A 24,760-nucleotide genomic window follows, 5' to 3' on the forward strand; every position below is an offset into this window, starting at 1 on the left:
ATTCCAGTTTTATCATGTATTTTCATACTTGTGCTTGTGTCTCCTTAACTGCATGTCCTACTGTAATAGATCATCCTTCTAAAACACTCTTGGACTAGGGGAGAAAATCTAAGGGATGTTTCACACTCCTTCGATGCTTCCAGCACATAAACTTCTATTAATTTGCAACTAGCCAAATCTATATTTCTACACCTACAGACTGAAGTAATGAAAACAATAATTATTATATGCTATAAGATGCTACTTTGCTTTAATGTGATTTTATGAGACTTTTATTTCTAATCATCTGTCCTGTTTATGTTGGATATTAGGTTTTGCACTTTTAAGATTGGTTCTGAGAGTGAAGAAGGGGGAGAAGAAGCACAGAATTTGCAGAAATTGCACTTCTTGGTTCGCATTCTTTCTTTTGGTGTGTGTTGTTTGCAGCATGGACAGTGAGAAAGAACTTTATTTTGCTTTTAGTTAGTTTTTTTGCTAGCAGAGAGGTTTTTTGCACTGTAGCATGGTTTTGGTTTGATTTTTTTTGGAAGTGTTCAAACTGGTTTTGGACTGAAAATTTAGAAAAAATATTGGAAGCTCACACTGTGTCCCACTGAGGCCTGGGACACAGCATGTTCCAGAGCAGGAGAGACTGAAAAGAGACTGAGCAAGATGAGCTACAGACAGCAAAAAGGACTTTCTTAATTTGCCATCTCTTCAGAACAGCAAGTGGTTCTATTGTTCAATATTATTAATTTTTTTCATATTTGTGAATACTTTGCTTGTTAAAATAAACAGGTTTTTCCACTTTTCTCCAAGGAAATATTTCCCACACTGGTGGGGAGGAGGGGCCACTTGAATTTGTTTCTAGAGGTACCTCATTTCAGAGGTTTTCTTCCAAATTTGTTCCAAACCAAGACATACTTCCAGCTCCTTTTTACCCTGCTACTTTTTGTAAGGATTTTTATATGATGCCATTATTAAAAATACTTTTAAAGGTAAAGTACTATTGAAGTACTAATTAGGCTATTGCTTATAAAATGCACACAAAGTACTGAAGAGCTAAATATACCACAGAATCACAGGTCATAGATATATTCTATTGTAAAGCATTCTTCTTCACTGCAGAATTGCCTTATTTTAAAATCATTAAATCCACTAATGATAACCACACATGTACATTATCTAAACACATAGCACACATATAGATCTGAAATATAAAAATGGTATGAGGGTACTCTGCAGAGGAAATATAAATTGACACTCCAAAAATTACATAGAAAATTACCTCCCATTAATTTAAAAATTCAAAGCCAAAAGAGAAATGCTATCAAATGGTCTTCTGAGTAGTGTTTGCTGCAGTCAGAATGAAAATGAAGAGACGTTGGCACTGCCATATTGAGTTTCTTTATTTCTCTATGTTGCCCACTATTTCCCTATATGAAATACTTTTTCATGAAATGTATTGTTCAGAAAGACTTTGAAAGTATCATTTTTTCTCTGTTAAGCATGTAAAATTTAAATATTAGAAGGATAATTTTCTTAAAGATTTATCTAAAAGCAGACTGTGGTAGCATATACACATTCCATTTAAAAACAGAAACAACAAAAAAAAATTACAAAAATCGGTTATTACAACTTTCCAAAGTGATCCTGGTAATGTTTCATTAAACTTATGTAAGATTAATCTTATCTATCTTGGAAAATTAAAGTGGAGACTTCTACCAAGTAACTAGCGTTGACTTGGGTGGTTTGAGCCAGCTTGTAGTCAGTGCTGCATCCAATGAACCTGTTTGGAGGAATGCCATTCCCTCACAGAGTTACACAGGAAGCCTAAGCTTCTGGCTTACCTAGAAGTCCTTCCATTCAGTCTTAAATAGGATGCCATTTTTAGACGTGTTAATAAAGTTTACATTTTTCTAGTCACATGCCTAGGTACATCTTGCTCTGCAGTCAAAATAAACTATTCATAATATAAAGTAATATTTATTTAAAACACTGCAGATTATCTTCTTAAAATACTACTATCAGAAGGACTTTGAAGAGTGAAACCAAGACAGTGTTAGCAATAGAACTTCCATAAAAAAGAAAGTTGAAGAAAAGGCACTAAGAAAGATTTCCCAATCAATACACATCAATATAACTATAAAGTGGAAAGGGAAGGGAAGTTAGTTAAATAGCAAAGGAAAAAGCTTTCTGCAACGTCTTTGAAAACATGTATTTCAGTACTAAATAGTTTTATTTTATCTTTCCCTCTCCTTTGTAATATAAAACTAGGTCAAGTTTAAAAAATAGAAATATTATTACCTGAGAATAATCTACCGCATTTGAGTGTCTCCCATTTTGATTCATATCCCCATTACTGTCACTTTCATTTTCATCAGTTTCAGTAACAGAAGTGAGATGGGACATAGAATGAAATCCTTTTTTGAGGGCAGACTGTGAAAAGTGGCTATATAATAAAAGAGAACACAAACACTTTAATCCATACATTTTCTTTCAAATGACAGTCTTCATAACTATTCTTAGCAGAATTTTGTCAAAATAATTTGTGTCTCCTTTATTTTGAAAGATTCCTAGGGCAGCACAGAATCCATATCTTCATATATTTCTTGCCATTACTGGCTTGGAACTACACACGAAACTATGATAGAAAGACCTCTTAACTAACCCTCAAAAAAGCAAAACCCAAGCCAGCTGAAAACTAGATGATAATGTCAGAAGTGAATAAATTACTATGAATAAATTTAAACAGAAATGAATAAATTACTATGGCCCCTAGACAAGAAGAAAACACTACTTTAATGGCCGTTTAAAAACACTACTTTAATGACACAAAACGTTTGTTTTGTGTCAGAATAATTTTTTTCTTTTCCCTCAAAATGGGTCTCCATAGCTACCAGACCCCTAAAACACAGGATAACCAAGGAAACCTGTGCAGGCCTATTCTGGTACTAGCAAAAGAAGGCTCTGTTGCTGACTTCACTGGAGGCAGGAGTAAAAACTGAAGGAAATATAAGTAACTCTTTGCTTGTTAAATGAAGAACGAGAAGAACAAAACAATTTTGCAAACGTGCTAATTAGACTTAAGCGTGTAATTGTGCTATTACAGCAATAAAGAACAAATTAAAATCTAAGCATGTGTTATCTAGCCCCCTTTCTAAGGACTGAGATAATGAAAGATCAAGATCTTTTGCAGTAACAGTCAAAATTATTTTCCCTTTAAGTGTTTCAAAATAATTTAATATGAGAAAAGGAAGAGATTAAAAACTTTCAGTCCCAACTGTGTTTCTAAGTCCCTTATCTTATTTACACAGCTATATTGCTTGAATGAAATAGTAATACCTGCTATATATTTTTTGGCTACTACCTGTTAATTAAATTACAAAGATTAAAGTAGCAAATTGTCATGGAAAATTAGCACATTAAATAAACTATCCTTCCCCAAATGGGGTAAGTTGACCATGAAGAAATCTATCAAATATGAAAAAACAATATAAAATCTGGTAAAGTGCAAATACTTCAACATCTTCAGTATCAAATCTCTCATTACTTTGATAGCCTGTTAATTGCTTAGAGCATTATATTTCTACTCCTGCTGTTTGAAAACAAGCAGTAATTTAAGTACCTTTAACTAATGAAATGCAACTGTACCAGCAAAACAATTACATTCCCAGAATATTCCAAGGTCATGTCATCCATGGAAAAATGCTGCTGTTCAAATAAAAATTTAAAATATCAACTGGTTTATTATGTCTGTTGAATTATGATGATCAAAATGTAGAACCTGCCACATATGTAGTGTTTTAGTTAGACAAAACTAAACAAATTTAGTTAGTTTATTAGAGATGTACTACACAAAAGGTGTACACACCCTAAGAAAATGTACAGATCTCCAACAATTTACAACCTATTGTTGGACTCAAGTCTCAAGAAAAGGCATATCCTCCATAATCCAATACACTGGGTATAAGACACGTTCAATTCTTCATGACAGAAGCTCAATCAGAATAAGAGAGACAGGATGAATAATTCTAGAACTTGTCTGAATGTTCACATCATAAGCTGAAGCCTGACAGAAGTGCATTATGCAGTGTGTCCCAGGGAAAAGCACACAGCTCTGATACATTTTATGGTAATCTTTCTTTTCTCATCAGGGAGCAAGTATTATGCTGAGCATGGAATATTGACTAGAAGTCATGTATACAACAATTTCTGAAACTTTTCTAAGACACCCTATATAAAGACTTTAGTTCTCAAGGGTTTATAGGACTTCCAAACAGTCTTTAACACAAGGCATTTATACAAAGCTGTGTTTTGACCATGAGCCTTTTCACCTGCGCTCTCAGGCCTTTTGTAACAATCATGAACAGAGAATAGCCTCTTTAATTCATAAACATTAAGTGTTCCATATCAAACTTGGGATGCCCAGGAAAATACTGACTGGCTAGTCAATTATTTCCTTGTTATATGTTAGAATTAAAAAAGACCAGTAGTTTGAAGAAAAATTTGAAATACTTCAAAGAATATTCTTATTTCTGGCAGAAGTAATCTAGCAAAAATTCTACATCCTTGGACCCTACTGGGTAGAGAATCTGGCAATGTGTCTTTACCTGACAGCACTCCCTGTCCTCCAATGTCAGAAGTCCTGAGAAGTGTACATCTACCTAGGGGACTGTCTGTCCTGGATGTGATAAGTGTGGATGTCCACTCCCTGGGATACTTTCTCAGCAGTGCAGACATGAGCAGATTGTAGGGAGAAAAGCTAAGCCCAGAGATTTGCATCTCCAACAGGAAGTGTGTGCTGCACTCCCAAAACAGGAGTTGTTTGTAAGCCTCAAAGACTGGAGAGTGAACATAATTGTGTATGTATGCACCTGTGTGCCTGATTAGAACATCTTGGGATTAGCTACAGGAAGGTGTTCAGAAGTTCTTAGGTGTTTATTAGCACTTTGTAAGTGTCCAGTATACAAACTTAGCTGTTGTACTGCCAGTATGGATCCTAAATGTACAGTTCACTGATAGCTCCTTAATTACATGACACCAATACATGAACAGAGTGCTTTGTCCTGATGTACTTCAGAAATGGTCTGAGCAGTTTTTCCCTGTGACACAGGTAAAGATAAGCCATTGCACTTTCACAGTGCACTTTCACAATGCTAATGCTGAAACTACATTATATACTTACATGTCCGTTGGTATTTTGATAATATCCAATTTGTATTTAATAAATAGGCTAGCAATCTCAACAAATTTTTCAGGTTTCTCTACCACAGGCTCTGGGAAAAAAGCAACTTGTTAAATATTTACATTCATAAAAGTGATTAATACTATTAATGTTGAGAAATAACTTCCAATGGGGACTTGTCACCCCTAAATAATTTTCCAGGTATAATTTCCATGCACTTGAATGGAACAGAAAACACAGGGGTGGTTCTAGGTGACATATAATGAAAAAATAAATGCATTACACTCTGTTCCTCAGCCTGCAAAGTATTAAATTATGCCAACTTATATGCAAGGTTGTCCAGGGTAGCTCAAAACAACTATGGCAGCACTTTTTGCCTTTGCCAATTTCCTTTAGTTCTTATCCCAGTATACTTTGCTAACCTGCCTGCAACACTTTCACACTCAAGCTATCTCATATCATGCATCTAACTCCATTTTGCAGTACAGACAACCCTAGAAAAAAATTACTCTAAACCTGTGAGTTGATGTAGCAGGACTAGTCACAAACTTTAAATTTTTAAAAGGTGTTCAGAAGCTTTCAGGGCTCTGCATCAGAGAGCTTCTGTGTTATTTTGATAACATCCCCTCTTCATTTGCTCCACTAGAGTGCTTTTTTCAACATAAATTAAGACACTTAAAGCATGTAGGAAATATGGCTAAGAGGAAGTAATACAAAATTGAGTTCAATTGAAATTAAGCTAACAGATCATAAGTGTGGTCCTGAACTAATTAAAATGTAATTACAGATTTATTTTGGAGTTTTTAGTAGACAAACCTGGGGGTTCACATGTCACAACAACTTCCTTTTTCGTACGGAAAAGCTTCCAAGGAGGAAGTGTTGGTGGTTCTGGAGGTGTTACCAGAGGACAGGACCTTGTTCTAGTGATCAGGACAGGATGGCTATGTATATGGGAAAGCCCATATTGCCTCATCTTCTCTGAAGAATCAGCCTACAAAACATGGAAGGATAACCTGACAGGGTCAGATCTTCTTTCTCTTCATATCTGTCTAACAAACAAGAATAGTATGCACACAAAGGAATGTAATAGCTTCTATAAAAAATGAAATTAATATAGTCCCTCTGGCAAGACTATCCAAAAACATGCTGATTAGAATTTGATATTCAGCACCAAAAGTACACTTAGAAGTATTTATATGTATTTTACTTTTTATAATGGATTCATCACTTCTTTAACTTATTTATATAACCATAACCTACAAGTGAAGAGAATGAATATGTAAGAAAACAATAGGCATGATATTTTATTTTAAATAATAATCCTTAAAAACACTTTCTGGGAGAAAAAGTCCTTACTCCATGCTGAGTTTATAGATTGTTAAAATTCTAAAATCAATTGTTCTTTTAGATAATTTGTAAATACTTTGTAATGTATTGCTTTGAATCAACACAACACTAAAGCTAGGCTTTTTATTTGATGGCTCATTTATAAAACACAATAAAGACACTTCAGTTGACCTATATACTGAAGCCCTTAGGAACAGACTTAAGAGGAATTTTAGATGTGGACATCGAGTGGTGCTCTTCCCACTAAAATAATAATGGTCTGGTACTTAACATCACAGCTGAAAGTTCTGTTAGAAGATTTGTACATCATTTTAATTTTAAAAGCACACTTTCTTTTACATGCTAAATAAATCACTGATAACTTATTTCTTTAACATACTAATCAGCAAGTCTCTGATTGCTGCTACAAATTTTAAAATGTTCCTTTGGTTCTGTGTTTATGAGCTCTGTAGAGAAGAATGTTGTGGTTGTCAGTTAGTTGATGAGTGGGGAACAATTTAAATTAAAAATGCCAGTTAAAACATCCAAGATTGAAACAGATTTTGAATATAACCAGTTAGGTGTCATAAAGGAGAATTTAGCTGCTGTTGAGTACACTACAGACTTGTATGACTCAATTACTGATTTTTTTTTTCATTTTATTTGAGCAAGCTAAAACAAATTCAAGCCACAACAATCCAAGGAAATCCACATTAGAAAGTAAAGCTAAAAGGGGTACTGCAAAAATTTGTGAGGGAAACTCTGGCACAACTGCAGTCAATGACAAAATTTTCTCCAAGTTTAGGGAGCAACTCTTATCCCAGTGAATTCATTTTCTAGACTTTATTTCAATCAGTGTAGTTTTTGTCAGTCCTTGAATATGGTGGGGTTTTTATCCATAAGAAATCTTCTATACTTCTATATTTAACTTCTGTCCACTTCCATTTCTCTGTCAAGTCTTTACTAAAAAACTAGTTTAGACATATAGATTCATCTGTCTCATCCTATTTGGTCTGCCATACCTCTTTTTCAGTAATCTCTATATCCCAACAGACTGTAGTCAAGTTTGAGACTCAGGGTGTTAAGGTGGCAGGAAAGATACAAGCCCATGTCCCTGCTTCCACTTTGCTTTTTGATGACTAGCATTACTTATTATTAGCAAAGAGACAATATTGACTGAGACCTTATATTAAAATAAATTAAAAAAATATCACAGATTACAAGTTAATCTACAAAGTTGCCTAAAATACACAACACAATTTTTAAAAAGAAAATAGTGCAAGAATTAAGTGCACTAAAGCATAACACCTGGAAAACATTTCTGTACATTTCTTTACTTTATGAAGCTTACCAGTTTCCTGAGAAGGCAGCTTAAAATGTAATGATCTAATTATGATAGATGTAATTTAAAGGTACAAAAAAAAAAGGAAGCTTAGTTAATAATCAACTCAAGAAAGCCTGTTCTGGCATTATAAAAAGCTTTCTAAGGAGTGTGAGTGACTAAATGGAAATTTAACTGTTGTTTTTACCCCAACTGCATTAAGGGCTACACTTTTTTCTGGCTGCTTTTACCAGTTACAACACTAATGACAGAAATTGATATAAACATGGTATTTCAATAACATGCTCTAACAACAAGCAACATACTGGAAAATGCATATCAGGAATCTTAACTGCAGTCTTCAAAAAATTAAAATTCATGTTTTTCAAGTAGCCCTTAAAATAATGAGACTTTCCATTCAGAAGTATCTCATCATAATACGTATTCTAGTCCACATCTAGTCTCTCTCAGGAGACTTCAGCTTCTGGGATCCTGAGGAAAGTGGAGGAAAGCTGAGTAAAATCAGCAGGTTTTGGCAGGAAAATGCATGTTCAGAACACAGAAGTACCAAAATATAAATTTAACTGACAGTCATCATTTAGTGACTGTTTCACTGTGCTAACTGTATTCTTTTAGTTACAACATTGTTGCAAGAAAATGAAACACTCTGATAACAAAATAAGTAATGCTTTCCTGTCCTGAGAGCAGAGATCTCACCATTCGTGTTAATAAAAAAATGTCCTCTTCAAACAAGTCCAGCGGTATGCAGCCAGCGTACGCCACCATTTCTGGATCGGGTGGTGTGGGTGATTCTACACAGAAAACATCAACATGCTTTAGAACAAGGCAAATAGTAAAAAATGTAGCTGTAGCTAACACTAAATTATTGTGCTTTCTCTGTCCTATTTTTATTACTATTTTCTTTGTCTGACTGTTATTATATTCAAAAGAAGAGCTCATTGTAATGCACTTTGAATAGAAACCATGGACAGAAAAAAACACATAATTTAAATCGTCAACAGCATTTGCATATTTTACTTCTTTTTCATAAATTAGTAACATAAAATACAATTAAAAAATATGACAGGTCAGAGGTAGCTTTCAACATTTTTTTTTATTTCAAATTTTAAAAATGGTAGATACTAGTATAAAGAAAACAATACACGAAATTTGTGTAGATGAAGTAAAAACATTCTGATTGGTCAGTACTAGTTAAATGCTTCTCACCAGTGAAGGCAAAATTTGATCTTGCCAACAAAAGCATCCAAAGCCAGAGCTCTGGCCATTGCTGCCAAGGGAGGGATATGGAATAGAGATAAATAATTTCACAAAAAATAACCCTAACCCTAAGCCTGTAAACCTGGGTAGCTGCTCTCACTTCTGTCAAGGAGATGAAAAAATGGAGGTAATGATGACTGCCTCAGAAAGTATGAAGCTCTTATCCCACATACCTTATAGAATTGTTTGCCTGTAATTCTGCTATAGGCAAGGAATAGAAACAGGGGCACATTCACTTTGTTAACCCCAGAAATCTGTTGCACTAGGCAACCACACGATTATCTCCTACTCTTATCTGTGAAAGAAGCCACTGCTAACTCCTGAATCATGAAGAGAAAACAAAGATGTCTGATAGTCAGTTCATTCATGCTGAAGGAAAATTAAAAGTCTAAAACATAATACTTGAAATATACATTTCTGGTTTTAACAAAAAGACATCCCAAAAAGAAAGGTATCTATTTCTCTCTACTTTTCCTTAGTCATCTCAGAAAATTTGGAGACAAGGTTGTGACATCTGTTTTTCAGTAGAATGTTTTTTAGGAAAAATTTCTTCACAGAAGGAGTTGTTTATCATTGGAACAGGCTATCCAAGGAAGTGGTTGAGCCATCATTCCAGGAAGTATTTAAACTATATGTATATGTGGCACTGAGGAACATGGTTTAGTGGTGGGCTTTCAGTACAGGTTAACAGCTGGATTTAATGAACTTAGAATCTTTTCAAATCTAAATGATTCTCTGATTCTATTCTCATCTAACATTCCAGTAAAATTATCTGCATCTGTCATTGCTCCCTTCAGCTTAACCTCAAATACAGGATAATTGCTTTCTATGTCTAATAAATATTCAACTGGAAGTTGCACTGAGAATAGGTATTTTGTGTGGAATTAAATAAAACAAAGCTATCTGCATATAAATAGGCAAGTGTCTGGAAAATATGATTTATCAGACCTAAAATCTATCTATTTAGAGGGTATGCACATTTTATTCTCAAAGTATAATATCTTTGCATCTGAAATATTCTTCCAGGAATTCAATTATCCAATTAAATATAAGCTAAAGGCAAGTAAGTGTTACTTTCTAATGGACTCTTAGTTTTTCTCACTGCATGCTTGTGATTCCCATGTTAATCACAGCTCTTGTGTTAGTTGTGAGTTTCAACTTGCTCAAAAGCAAGGCTATGATTAACGTTAATCTCAATACTTACCAATATATCTGATATGTTACAAACACAGCAATATTAGCTATGTTGTCCTGCACATTTACAGAACATTATGTGCCACAAGGCATACCAATCTCATTGCATGTGAGAAGTATTTCTGAAATAAAAGTATTTAATCAAATACCAAGTGGAATGTAAAGCTGTCATATTTAGTCCAGATGGGTTGTGAAATAAAATGTCTGCAGGGCAGACAATAAAGAGCAATGAACAAATTATTAGAGCATGCAAATTATTAACCAGGCACATCATATATACTTTAATAATACTATAACAATACTAGCACATTATGCCAGTAGCTTTAAAAATTGCATGTTATTTGATCTTTTTTCATTGTACAAAAAATGAGGATGAGGTATGCAAATTATTTGGCACCAAGTTTAATGATGGTTAGTGTGGATTCAGTATTTGGGGAAACTAGTTCAAACTGATAGCTTGATAAAATTGCATTATTAGATGAAAAATTTTATAATACACAGTACAACAAAACAGATTCAGCAAAGCCTATTATTTCTATCCATCAGTGTGAATATAGGAATTCTGCACTGCTTTGTTAAAAAATTCTGAATCCGTATAGCTACTTATGTTTCGCACTTGCAGCTTTGCAAATTCACTTACAGAGAATGACCGCTAACAACCCAAAAAAATGCTTCCATCCCTTTGCGAAGGGAAAGTAAGATTTTAATTGATTGATGCAAAATACATATCCAATCACTTAAAAAAAAAAGGTCAGGAATTAAAAATGTTTATTTTAATAGATCTTAACAATTTTTATTTGTTTATCATATGTTTTACATATGACTTGCAAAGAATTTTCTCACTCTTAATGTTTCTTTTAAATATTTATCTATCAAACAAGAGTTGATGGTGTAGTATAATTTTCCAAGGACTAATGATGGCAGATGAAGACCACAAAAGTGGGTCTGGGTCTGAGGGCTGAAGAATCTCTCCTATGAAGAAGGGCTGCAAAAGTTTTTGTTGTTCAGCCTGGATTAGAGAAGGCTCCATGGAGATCTTAGAGTAGCCTCCCAGTATCTAAAGAGGAGCTTACAAGAAAGCTTATGAGCGATTCTTGAGGCCATGGAGTGATAGAACAAGGGGAAATTGTTCTAACTGATCCCTCTGAAAGAGGGCAGGCTTAAAAAGAAAGTTCTTAATTGTGAGGATGTTGAAGCACCAGAATAGGTTGCCCGGAGAAACTGTGGATCCCCCATCCCTGGATGTGTTCCAGGCTAAGTTGCATGGGGGGGCTCTGAGAACTCTGGCTTAGTGGAAGGCATCCCTGCCCATGGCAGAGGGTTGAAACTAGATGATCTTTAAGGTTGCTTCCAACCCAGACCATTCTATGAAAACACATCAGTTGGCTTTTAATATCCTGACCATCAGGTCTGAGCTCAGATGTTAACTCTGCATATTGGATTAGCTTTGCATATTGGAAGTTTTGAGTTTTCAGAAAAATAACCTGTGTGCTCTTCAGAATTGACATAAATATCATAGAATGATGATATGCACTTGAAAACCAAAACATTAGGCTTCAATCCATCTTGTAAATGAAAACTCTTGAATAGGTAAAAGAAAATTTATAAGAATGTTACAGTTATGTGACATTTATCTCATTGCCTCTGATGATTACAGATCTACTTGAGTTCAAAAACTTCTAAGTATAATAATAATCTCAACACTTCTGTGACATAGAAAATATTGTCTTTAATTACAGAATTTGTATCAAGGCACAATGAGATTAGCAAAATACATGGCTGATTTTTAGAAGAAACTCCCAAATTCCCAGCTAATGACCTTTCAAATGGAATAGCGTTCCCTTTCCAGCAGTTCAGAAATTATTAAGAAACTCAGTAGTTTGGAAACCGAAATACAAGCAAAGTGGTGATTCTTTATAGGAACAAGGTGATTGACTACCTTTTTGCATATAGGTAAAACCTTAAAAAGGGAAGGCCTTGTAAAATCATGGCTCAGGTCTGGTACTTCAGCTAAGCAGGAAAGGACTATGGGAAAGTGACTCAGCTGAATTAGAGGCAGAAAAGCAAGGTATGTCACCATAACGTGTTCACATCATGGTGTATGGTGGTTGGTTGAATTATGTTTGTTATGATTTAAAAGTATGTAAGTGATAAAGGCCTGACTGCACAAAAAAGGCCTGTTTTTTACCATAAAGCAGCTCTCCTTCGCAACTGCCTGGGGACCCTGTGTCACTTTGGACTCTTACCTCACAGTACCTTATCTCATATCATATCATCATATCATATCATATCATATCATATCATATCATATCATATCATATCATATCATATCCTTTCTTATAATTTCAGTGTAAAAACTGCTCATAAAACAGGGGGATACCCTAAGCATGAAAGCGTTGCTACCAGAAGAAAAAGCTGCTGAGTGGATAAGTACAGATTTGTATACTAAAATGGATCAGTAGGAACACATGAATTGTCTACCAGAACTTCTCAAAGACTGGCTGACTGATAAAGTCAGATCAAAGTCATTCAGATAAGTCCTTTATCAAAGACAAAGTTGGTTGCTCTCAGGAAGAGTTCAGACTGACCATATCAAGGGCTTTTTATTCAGCTGGATCCACACAACTGGATGAATAGTGAAACAAGTTCAATGCTTCGATGATCATACTGTGTTTGTGGGGTGCAGCAGGCGTTGGTCTGACTGTGCAAGTGGTTCATAACTGCATATGTTTGTATTGGATCTGGCTGGGATTGAGCTTTCATCAGGGCAGCCCTTGTGGGGCTGTTTTAGATACATCACCAAAATGCTGGGGGAAACACACCAGTATGTCAGTGACAGCTGAGCCAAGCTCACACACCATTAAATCCTCTGTTTCTCACTCCACCACCCCAGCAAGAACACTGGGTTGAGCAAAGGGTTCAGTCCTCATTCTCTGCCCCATCCCACTGTGGAGAGTGACCAGGTGGATGGGTGGTGGCTTAGCTGCCAGACAGCATCAATCCATGACAACATTATAGCCCACACAAAATCAAAAGCCTGTAAGAGAAGTTTCCAAGTAATTAGCAGTAACTGGTACTTCAATGTGTCATGAATAAAAAGGTCATGAATATACAATGCAATGAATACAGAAGGCTTTGCCATTTTAAATTTCAAATATAAGTAACATCTGGAGCAGTTGAATATCTCTTTAGAAATAGTCCATATTTATCACAAAGAAGAAAACTTTCCTTGAAATCAACAGTCAACAGGTAGAGTGTAAGCTTACAGCTGGAAAATAAGCACTTTTATCATGATGGGAATGAAGCACTTTTCAAATCACTTAAAATGAAAAAAAAAAAGAAAATAAAAAAAAGAAAAAAATGTTGCTATATTAAGTAAAGCCACTGTTTCACTGTTACAAAACTCTACCAGAACAATTCAGGAACTTTTTACAACTACTGCCTCTGGAGTCTGACTTTGAATCAAGACCTAGTTTGTGATGTTATTTTATGCACAACAATGGTTCTACTGTCCTGGGCCAGTCTACAGACCATGTGTCTCATAAAGCCTGCAAAATTTCCCTCTTTTGGCTACACTCTCACAACAAAAATGCATCATAATTCAGTATTATTTCAAACTTCAATTCCTTTTTTTTTTCCTTTCAGTCTAATAATTTTAAATTTGCTCTGCTACTATAGGGATACCTAGCTCTTACTCTTCTCCAAAAGTCTTTTTTGGTTCAAACTTAGGATAAAAGATTTCTCTGATCTGTGTACTTGAGACCTGAATTAATAATCTTTCTGAATAACCTCTTCACAGGACACTATCTGTCTTTCACAAAAAAGCATAAACTGCGCTATAAGTGGCAGGATAAAGATCTAAATATCATGTCACTTTTCATATGGAAGCACTGCCTCTTTTTTTAAATGCTCTTTCACTCCTTTTGCACACTTTCTAGAATACGTATCTTAGATTCTTTTGCTTCCCCTTTGCTTTCTTTTCTTCATCACATGCTTGAGTACTAGTTAGTCACTGTACTTATATTCACATGAAACACCTCATTTTCCTATTCCACACCTGCTGCACTAAAGCAAACTACATTCCTGCAATGTATTTTAAAATTTACTGCTGTTTAACTCATTTAGTGGTATGTAAGGTAGGAGTTTAAATAAATATATTTGCTGAAGACAAACCATAATCTTGGTTTGGTGCAGTTTAAAATTATTTAAATCTCTAATTTTAATCAGGATTCAAATCAAGAAGCAGGAATACCATTTATGTAGTAAATTTCATTTTTACTTTGTAATTATTTCCCTTAGGAAGATGTTCTACCTGTTCTCACCTACTGATTTGCAACTGCAAATCATTCAAGTTAATAAGTGGTTTTTGCTGCTAGTCACATGGAAATGCCAAATGTATCCAAACATAAGCAAAGTCAAGAGCATATAAGCTTATTGTACATTTGTGAAACTCTTCTATAGTTTATGCTAATAAATTTGAAATATCTTGGTTGATTGTTTAGCTGTCTGATTAGTATTTACTTTTGATTTGTTTAAAATGTATTTTCTTGAGGTTTTTTGTTTGTTTGTTTGTTTTTAGCATTAACTATAAATGCTAACTAAAACAAAGTACTGCAATATACTATTTTTAATCTATGTTGCAGATTAGGTTAGAATGACTTCAGTGTGTAATGTGAGCTATAAATAACTACAATTTAAACAAAACCAAAAGTAAATACAACCTCCCCCCAGTTAAGTTCAAAACAAAATTAAAGCAAAGACTTTTGCTTTACATATAACTCCTGTCTGTATTTCTCTTCAAAACAAAAGGACTTACTTTCAGTTAAGTCCTGAAGGCCTTGGGCTTTTCCCAACTTGCCTGTAGATTTGCCTTTTTCTTTCTCTTCTCCTTTTATTTTCTTTCCTACTTTTTTCTGCTCTGCCTTTTCTATTAAGTAAAATAAAGATTAAATATTTTTCTTTCTAAGATAAAAACTTTCAGTCATCAAATGTCATACAGTGCAAATGCTTCAATAAGATTTTAGATAAATTTTAAAAACAATCAACCACAAACTCTTTGAAGTCAAGAGTTGAGATACAATAAAAAACTAATGTAATTTAATTAAAATAAATAAAAATAAAAAGTAGTCCTTAAGATGTAAATGAAGATTTATTGAGAAGGAGCCAGAATGGCTTCGGTCCCACCTTTTAGTTATTGCACAATTTTTATGTCCTTACTACAGTGTAAGAAATCATTGTATTTCTGGCACTGTGCCACATATTTTCTTCCTATCCTTGCTCTCATGTATCAGTAATTACAAAAAAAAAACCCAAAACCAAAACATATAGACAATGCATAGATTCCCAATGGACATGGAAGCAGAAAGTCTTGCACCGACCCAACATTCTCTGAGGTCTTAGAACTTAGACTACAAGAAAAGGCTTCTTAAATGCATTTTAAAAAACTCATAGACTCATGGAATGGCTTGGGTTGGAAAGGACCTTAAAGATCATCTAGTTCCAACCCCCCTGCTGTGGTCAGGGACACCTTCCATTAGAGCAGGTTGCTCAAAGTCCCAACCTGGCCTTGACCTCTTCCATGTACTGGGCAACCAGAACTTGTTTGGGGAATCCGTGTCAGGAACTCCCTATTGTCAGAAAGAATTTCCTTCTAACACTCAATCTAAGCCTGCTTTCTGTGAGTTTAAAGCTATTCACTCCTGTTCCATCACTACATGCCCTTGTAAAAAGTCTGGCTCTAGCTCTCTGGTAGGCCCCCTCTAAGTACTGGAAGGTGCTATAAGGTGTTCTCCCCGAAGCCTTCTCTTCTCTAGGCTGAACAATACCAGCTCTCTGACTGCCTTCACAGGAAAGGTTCTCAAGCTCTCTGATCATCTTAGTAGTCTTCCTTTGAACTCATTCCAACAGGACCATGTCTTTCTTGTGCTGGGACCCCAGAACTGGATGCTGCACTCCAGGTTGGGGTCTCACAAGAACAGAATAGAGGGGGAGACTCACCTTCTTCATCCTGCTGGCCACACTGCTTTGGATGCAGCCTAGGACGCAACTGTCTTTCTGGGCTGTGAGCACACACTCTTGCCTCATGTACTGCCTCTTGTCCAACAGATCCCCCATGTCCTTCTCCACAGGCCTGCTCTCAGATTGTCTCAATCCAGGTGCAGCACCTTGCACTTGGACTTTCTGAATCTCATTAGATTCTCATGGGTCCAATTCTCAAGCTTGTCCGAGTCCTTTTGGATGGCTTTCCTTCCTTCCTTCCTTCCTTTGTGTCAACTGCACAATACAGCTTCACAGCTTCACAGAATCACAGAATGCTTCAGGAGGAAAAGGATCACAGTGGGTCATCTGGTCTAACCTCCCTGCTCCACCAGGGTCATACTAGAGCACATGGCACAGGATTGCATCCAGACAGTTCTTGAATATCTCCAGTTTAAAGCCATTCCCAGTGAGGGAAAATCTACAACCTCTCCAGGCAATGTGTTCCACTGCTCAGTCACTCACACAGTAAAGAATTTCTTCCTCACGTTCAGGAGGAGCTTCTTGTGCACCAGTTTCCACCCATTGCCTCTCTTGATATTGTTCAGCACCATGGAGCAGGGCCTGGTTTCATCTTCTTGGAACTCATCTTTTTGATACTTATACACATTGATGAGGTCCTCTCTCAGCTGTCTCTTCACAAAGCTGAATAGGCCCAGCTTCCCCAGCCTTGCCTCATCAGAGATGTTCCAGTCTCCCAGTCATCTTCATTGCCCTCTCTGCTGGACTCTCTCAGGAGCTCCATGTCTGTTACGTGCTGAAGAGCCCAGGACTGGACACAGCATTCCAGATGCAGACTGAGTGAAGGGGCAGGATCAGATCCCTCGCCCTGATAAGAATGCTCTTCTTAATGTATCCCAGGACATCATTGGCCTTCTGGACCCCCAGGGAACACAGCTGACTCAGGGACAGTTTGTTGTCCACCAGGATCCCCAGGTCCTTATCTCTTATGGTGACACGGATGGCTTTGTGTCATCCAAACTTTAATCTCAAACACCAACAGAACATCTCAACAAAGCTTTTAGCCTCAGAGTTGGAGACTACAGAGCTGTATCAGACACAATGGCTCCCTGATTCTTAGCTATTTCAGTTACTAATGAATGTTTAAGTCTTAGGCAGGATTACATTTACTTAGTTTTAAGGGAAAAAAATGACAGCACCCTCTTGGATGAACAACAGTGCTGTTGCCAGTGACATGTCCATTCCAAACTCTGAAATATCTACCCCACTCATGGCTGGGTCAAAATGATAGCAGGATTTCCTAAGAAGAGAGACTACTACCTCAGCCAGGTAACTTCTAAGATTCTTATAACACTTTAGACATTGGGACATAGTATTTGGGATTCAAAGCGAGGAAGTCAGTGATTTTTCTGAAAATCTAGGAAGAAATAGAAATTTTAGCATGTGATTTGTACTCTCCAAAGGCATGAGAAGTGTTGTGAAATTGCACCCATGACTTCAAGTTAAAGACAGCAACTAGGAAAATGCATTCTCAAATTAAAAAAAAAAAAAAGGAAGAACAATATACTGGAACAAACTAGTTTATAAATCTAAATATTTAAATTTAATTGTAAATATGATTAACAGCTCTTAAAGAAAATTATTGCATATACATAACAGAATAAAATAAAAATTGCAATAAATAAAAAATGCAGGTAGACTTAGAACATGTTTGTCATAACTCTGTAGGTAATCACATTTTACAACACCCATTATGAAATATATAATTAATTGATGGTCAGAGCAGTGTTGCCTTTGGAGAAACTGTAACCTCTCTGATTGGTATCTCTCTGCAAGGAACTCAATTTTAGAGAAAGGACTGTGACATGGAGCTGAAAAAAATCTCTGCCAGAAAGGGAAACTATTTTTATAAAATAAAAGACTAGTATTGCTTTTCATGAGATCTATAGCTAAAACAAAAGTATTTTGAATATACATCATTGCAACATGTTTGGTGAAACAACAAACCCACAGAGTTGTATGTGGCAATATATGCAAAATATACTTATTTGAAACAGACATGATGTTAACCTTATTTAAGCTTGGCCTACAAAGATTAGACTATGTAGAATTACAGACCTTTGCTAATGTTACTGGCTGTCTCTGCTCTCTCAGTTGAATCTGGCAGCTTACTCACAGAAGAAAGTTCACTTTTTAACTCTGAGTCTCTGGTTTCTTCAGTTTTTGTATCATCCTGAGTAATCTCAAGTTCTGGAGCCTTCTTCTCTGGCAACGTGAATTCTGGCACAATTTCTTTCAAAAAGGCCCAAACTTTGTCAAAGTTTTCAGGCCTTTAAGAGAAAACACAAATGTATATGTCAGTGGTAGGGATATTTCCAATAAGAGAGGAAATTTAGACAGCACTATACCACAAATGACAGTCCAGCTCTAAAAAATGCTACTGGGTTATTTTAGTAGATGCAACACCCTCTGTATCAGAAATATTTGTTGAGACAGCTTATGAAAGGCCCATTAAAAAAAGAGATGGTGGTTAGAGATGCATGCAAATAAAGCATCTTTTCTCAAGATTTTTAGCAGATACAAGTTGTGACAGAGAAACTTGCAGACTACTTTACAACTACACCATATAATAATGTGAGTCTAACTCTGTATATTGAAAAGCATCTCAAAGGTACTTCCAAACTGGAAAGTTTTTGATATGATGTAACAGTTGTGGTCATGTTGATTTTCCACAGAAACTCAGTCATTCCAGAAATAATCTCAAACAGGGTCATGCAGAGTCTCATGCAAGCTAACTGCATTCAATTTTTTTTAAAAAATAAAATAAGTGATTGTAAAATGAGCTAAAGTAATCTTATACTACTATTCCAAAGACTCTGTAGTATTCACATTCTCATATTCCATGTTATAATGTATTTGTAGGAAGTGAATACTGTTTTTTGCTGTTGAAGTTGTAAAACTAGCTATAGAAAGAAATAAAATTTAGGCTACTTAGATTTTTAAGTCCATGAGCTACATACACACTACTGTAGGACACAAATATATCAAAAACCTTAATTGCAAGCATAGCTTGAGACATAAAAATTACTGAAAAATTGAATAAATATTCTTTGACTGGATTATTTATTAGCGAAATATGGTTATAAATAAACAAGTATATCTAAGTAAATTATATATAAACCTAACTATTTGTTATCTAGATATTCATTTGAATTTATATATCAAAAGGCAAAAAAACGTGTAACTCAAAAAAAAATCTAAATATTTAATATCAGTATCTGGGTAATTAATTTAGTAATAAGAATATCAAGCTGAAAAGTCAGAATGTCTTTCTTTAAAAATACAAAATGAACATAAAACACGTAGGAAACAAGAAAAATGTTATTGTAGGTAGGAAACGCTATTTTTGGTTGAAGCTAGAAGTCTGCCAACTGTTACAATTTGAAGGGGGGAAACACCATACTAGCTGACACTGATTACTTCCAAATTCATGACATATACTTTCTATGGTATATTCAGATATAAAATTATTATTATCAGCAGACATTTTATAACTGCATACTAAATGCAACATAGATTTCTCTAACCTTGTTTTCCTCGTGCTGTTTAATATTAGTTAAATTAATTTATAAAGAATAGGCATCAGCATGATAAATAGCTTTACAAGAAACTGTATGACTTACAAAGAAAAACACAATAAAATTGCATTTCTCAAAGGTACATTACCCAAGTGCCTGAACTATAAACCATTCACTTTCCAAAATTGATGGTGAAGGACTTTTAGGGTTCTGCTTTATTCTTCATAATGCCTTATAGAATTAAATATTAAATAACTGACACAAAAATTGTTTAATGAAAGAACTTACTGGAGAGGAATAACTTCTGGTATCCATCCAGTCAGTGTTTGTAGAACTGTAAGGTCCTCCATCTCTCTTTTTCCAGTTGCATGTATACTATAAGACAAAAGCAGACTTTTTACAATTATAATGTTACCAACTACAGTAAACTCTGTAGTCTACATTGCTTTCTGTAATAAGACAATGTAATGAGGAATAAGATCATACGCAGAATAGTTTGATGAAAAACAAGTCATTACTTGCAATTTTAGTTTTCCAAACCACTGCTGACTACTCCCCCACAAAGTCATGCCTTTGCATCAGGTCCATTATTTTATGGCTCCCTCTGGTATAATGGCATTTTTTTTTCACCTTTGTAAGCAAGCATACTATGTATACTTGCACACAATTGCAGGGTTGGAGATCTGGGTTTGAAATTCCTTGTGTGAAAACAGGGTTATGATTCTATAACTTCCATTTCCTAGGCAGCTTCTCTAGCTCCCAGGTTATTCTGAACAAGCTGGTTCACTTCCACTCTAGCAAAGTTCACTCTTTCAAATTGGCACTCTGCTACTCTCTGGAGAGGTTTCCTGAGAGGACCAAGGCCAAAGATGCCAGCACTTGCATGGCTAGCCCTTGTGCTCTGGAGAAATGCAGTATGTCAATCACATTCCTGCAAAGAGTTTCCTAACAGGCACCTCTCGGCAACTCCTTAGCCTGTGTCAACATACTTTAGATGACCCTTCTGACAAACATAACTTGATATGATGAGAACAGGGAAGCTTCACTACCCAGATTTGTGTTTTGAATTATTTTCTCAAACTTATTCATTTAAACTCTTGGTCTTCATTCCTCATTTCATAGGAACCCGTAGCCATAATTGTCAATTACTGCATCATAGGCTACCTTCTACTTTTCCAGTCAGTTCTAGGGAAGTAGATCGCTGTACAGAACAGCACAACTGTAGCAAAGGTATCAAAAGAAGCTCACAAAACTAATTTCAACATTGGTTGAGTCAATACTGGTCAAGGCTCACAATAAAAATTTCTTTAACAGTTCACAGGTACTTCTGTTTGGCGGGAAGCCACACGTGAAGTTGTCAGGAATATAGTCAAACAAATGAAGCAAATAATGAAAGTACTCCAGCTTCTTTGTAAGTTTTCTGTGAATAAATTTACAAACACGTCTAAAAATGAAATCCTGTGCCTTCTGTAGCTATAGAGGATTTTGTTTTACTGATTTACAGCACCAGCTTTTGGAAGTGCATAACTGTCATTACAAAAATGTAGCAAAATACATTTTCTAGTATACTAAATCAACTTTTTGCTGTTACCATGTGACTTCACAAAACAAACCAAAAGTGAGATGACAAAACATACCTAGTATTTGCTAACTTAATTATAGCTTTGGACAGCAACATTGGCCAAAGTTCATTTTGGCTCGTTGTAGCTGGTAATAACAAATTCTCCTCTTCACTGAATGGCATAGTGTCATCCACAATGATCTTCCTCCAGCACCCCTGTGACAGGGGAAGGGGAGAAAAGCAGAAAAAAAAAAAAATTAGTTTGTGGGCTGACAAGTAAAGTGTATGCAAGAGAACTTTTAATACTTTCCCAAGAACTCAATTCTACTGTAACTCAATTTACATCACAGATGGCTTTAAAAAAAGTTCTCACATAATTTATGAGAAACATGGAAACAGCATTCATAGCATTTTATTACTGCTCTGACTTATTTGTTCCAGAGATTAAACTAATTGCTGCTATTTCCAAATGTGATGTGTAGTACATCATGTACATGCATTCAGTAGTATTGTTTCTTCAGCTGCCATGACAGATGCCTGAGAAACACTAATGATTAAAAAAAGGCTTAACTAAGATAGCAGCTTTTTAAATGTCTCTTTAGATATCAGTCTGGAAAATACTTGTGACATAAGCAGTCCCCCTTGCTTCCCAAAAACTACCTGGGGATACTGACTGCAGTTAGTCTCCTGTTACACATTACAACAGTATTTTGTAAAACACTATACTAAACAACACAAAATGATCAAAAGTAAAAAAATAAAAAAATATAGATACATGTATTTTTAAAAAATTCTGTATTTCCAGAATAAGAAACAAAGAGGTAAGACAAAGTACTGGTATCTTCAGTACCAGATACTTCATTAGTAAACTGAGCTAATATTCCACAAAATAATCTTGTCTACCATTCTTCAAATAAAACTCTCTGTCCTAGTGATGAAGATATGATAGTAAATAGGTGGGCCTAGCAAATACTTCTGTTAATTCACCCACAAAATGATGAAGAATGACCAAATCACTAAAGTGTTCACCATGTGTTATCAGAGAGTGCAAAACTATTGTTCTCTGCTTGTAACTAAGCTATGGGTTCAAGCTGAAATGACAGCTGATTAATGCTATGCATTCTATAGGTCTAAGGAGAAAACAAATTTAGTCCAGAGGTCAAAGATATTCAAAAGCCATAAAAGAAGCTAATATTCTTAAGGATAAGAACCATTTTGTGACAACCAAAACAAAATATTTAAACTTCCCTAGTTTGAAAAGGATCTAGTCAGGGATATGATCACATATTCATCTCCTCTTCCAATAGTTGCTGAAGTTTACTAGGGAGAACAGAACAAGTTGATAAATAAAGGAAAAGAAACCAAAAAATTTAAAAAATATGGGGCAGGTCTACAGATGGAAAAAAGTGAGAAAAAAATAACTACAGGAACAAGTTCAATAAACCTCAGGAAGGCAAAGTGAAAGTAGAACATGGGATGGAATTTCTATATTTCGTCAAATATGTGAAAAAAAAATATTATCCACAGGTTTGATGTTGTGTACAGCAATGTCTTCAGGACTCAGTGCAGAGCATTAGTGAAATCAGTTCATTATTCTTCCAGCTTTTGCACTCATTTTAATTTATTTTTCTACTTTCTCCTATGAAATATATTTCTCCTCTATCTCTTCTGATATTTGTCTTTCCTTGTTTATACATTTTTTTTAATCTTCCAACAGGTGACCTTCTTTTTTGCTGTTTTTCTTTCTGAAAAGTACAGCTGTATACCCAGAGAAAAAAAATTGAATAAACACACAGGCCCAAACAAAAAAAGGCAAAGAGTGTAACAAGCAGTGACAAAGAAAATGAAGCACTGGTAACTCTTGGATATGCTTTAAAATGTAGTATTTTACCACATGACTTCATAATATCTGCAGCATTAAATTCACTCACAGAATAATGTCTTCTGCTGAGGAACTTGGACAATACAATTTGTGCCTTCTCAAACTCATGGAACTCATTTCTATACGAAATATAAGTTATTCCACAAGTGAAGGCAGTAGTAAGGGGTGAGGAAAGCACAGACATGTAAATCAGATAAGTGTTCCCCCTACAGAGAAGGTCACTTTCAAATTTTTGTTTCCAACTAACTGTGTCAGAAATATTTTCAGCTTTGGGCAACAGGAAGTTTAGTAGGGTTAGTTATAGGTCTTAGCATGCTGTGACATTTTCTGTTTCCAAAAGGCAAATATAATTGAAATAACTCCAACAACACAGATAACTTATAGATGTCATTTATTTTAAATGTTACTATTTCTCTATTAAAATGAGGTTCAATATGCAATTAAGTGTTCCCTGTTGACTGCCAAATGTGTTAAGAAATTATTATCGATTATCTTTAGAAATCCTTGGGATGTTTTAGTTTTACCAGTACCTCTTCAGAAAATGGTCTTCACACTGGAAGTATCTAACTATCTTTAAACACATTTAGAGACAAATAGGTCTGTAAAGTCAGGCAAATGAATTACTTAAATATAAAAAGAAAAAATTTAGCCTAATACACCAAAGGTGTGGGCCACGTGTCTGACTCTACTAAGCATTTGCATCAAACCTAAAAAACTACAAAAATAAAATATTGCCTTTGCAAGTAATAACACTTTTATCAGGCCACAAGTTGTACAACAATCACATGAACTATAAGAGACATTTTAATTAACAAGCATTCAAATTAACAAATTGTCAGTTTTTCTACTCCTAAAAATCTATGTATTTTCAACAATAAAATGTATGTCCAGTAACCATTAAAAATTGTCATGCTAGCTGCATCATATTTTTATATTGTTGGAGGAAACCACTCACCATCCAATAAAGTTTCAATGCATATTTTCCAAATTTATTGTACACTGTTACGCGCTCCTTGGTAGATTTACATAAGCCATAAATGTGTTCCCAAGGTTTCCAAACAAGTGTGGGTGTTTCACTATTTAAGGAATTTTCATTATATATCCTCCAGACAGCATAGATTTCACTTACAATCCATCTCATCAGCTAAAACAAGTGAAAAATAGAAAAAAAAGTTTTTTCAAGTAACAGATTTTGAAAAAAATGTGAAGTTATAATGATCAAAGAATAAACCAGATCCTGTTGTAAATAAAAAAGTGACATAAAAATATAGCTATAGTTTAATGGAAAAAATAATTACGCTGTTACAACTTCTCTTAAAATCATTACAATACCTATCTACAGCAACACAAGATTTCATGCAACTAAGTAAAGGCACAATATAAATAAAGGTATTCATCATTTAACAAAGACAAACTAAGAAATATGATCTTAAAATAAATTATGTTACAGGGCATG

At 35.1% G+C, this 24,760-nt stretch overlaps 1 protein-coding gene across 1 annotated transcript in view; it reads right to left on the reverse strand.

The window, feature by feature from the left end:
- The window catches only part of ADGB (androglobin), a 98,910-nt gene that overhangs the window by 54,978 nt on the left and 19,172 nt on the right, over positions 1–24,760 (reverse strand). The window contains exons 5-12 of the mRNA XM_036381260.2: positions 24,260–24,448; positions 21,499–21,638; positions 20,150–20,236; positions 18,402–18,613; positions 8,532–8,626; positions 5,984–6,158; positions 5,168–5,258; positions 2,287–2,431 (exon numbers count right to left, since the gene is read on the reverse strand). Of these exons, the coding sequence (XP_036237153.1) occupies positions 2,287–2,431; positions 5,168–5,258; positions 5,984–6,158; positions 8,532–8,626; positions 18,402–18,613; positions 20,150–20,236; positions 21,499–21,638; positions 24,260–24,448 (1,134 nt within the window). The remainder of the gene's footprint in view (positions 1–2,286; positions 2,432–5,167; positions 5,259–5,983; positions 6,159–8,531; positions 8,627–18,401; positions 18,614–20,149; positions 20,237–21,498; positions 21,639–24,259; positions 24,449–24,760) is intronic.

This window comes from Molothrus ater, chromosome 3 (assembly GCF_012460135.2).
Source record: "Molothrus ater isolate BHLD 08-10-18 breed brown headed cowbird chromosome 3, BPBGC_Mater_1.1, whole genome shotgun sequence".
Lineage (NCBI taxonomy): Eukaryota > Metazoa > Chordata > Aves > Passeriformes > Icteridae > Molothrus > Molothrus ater.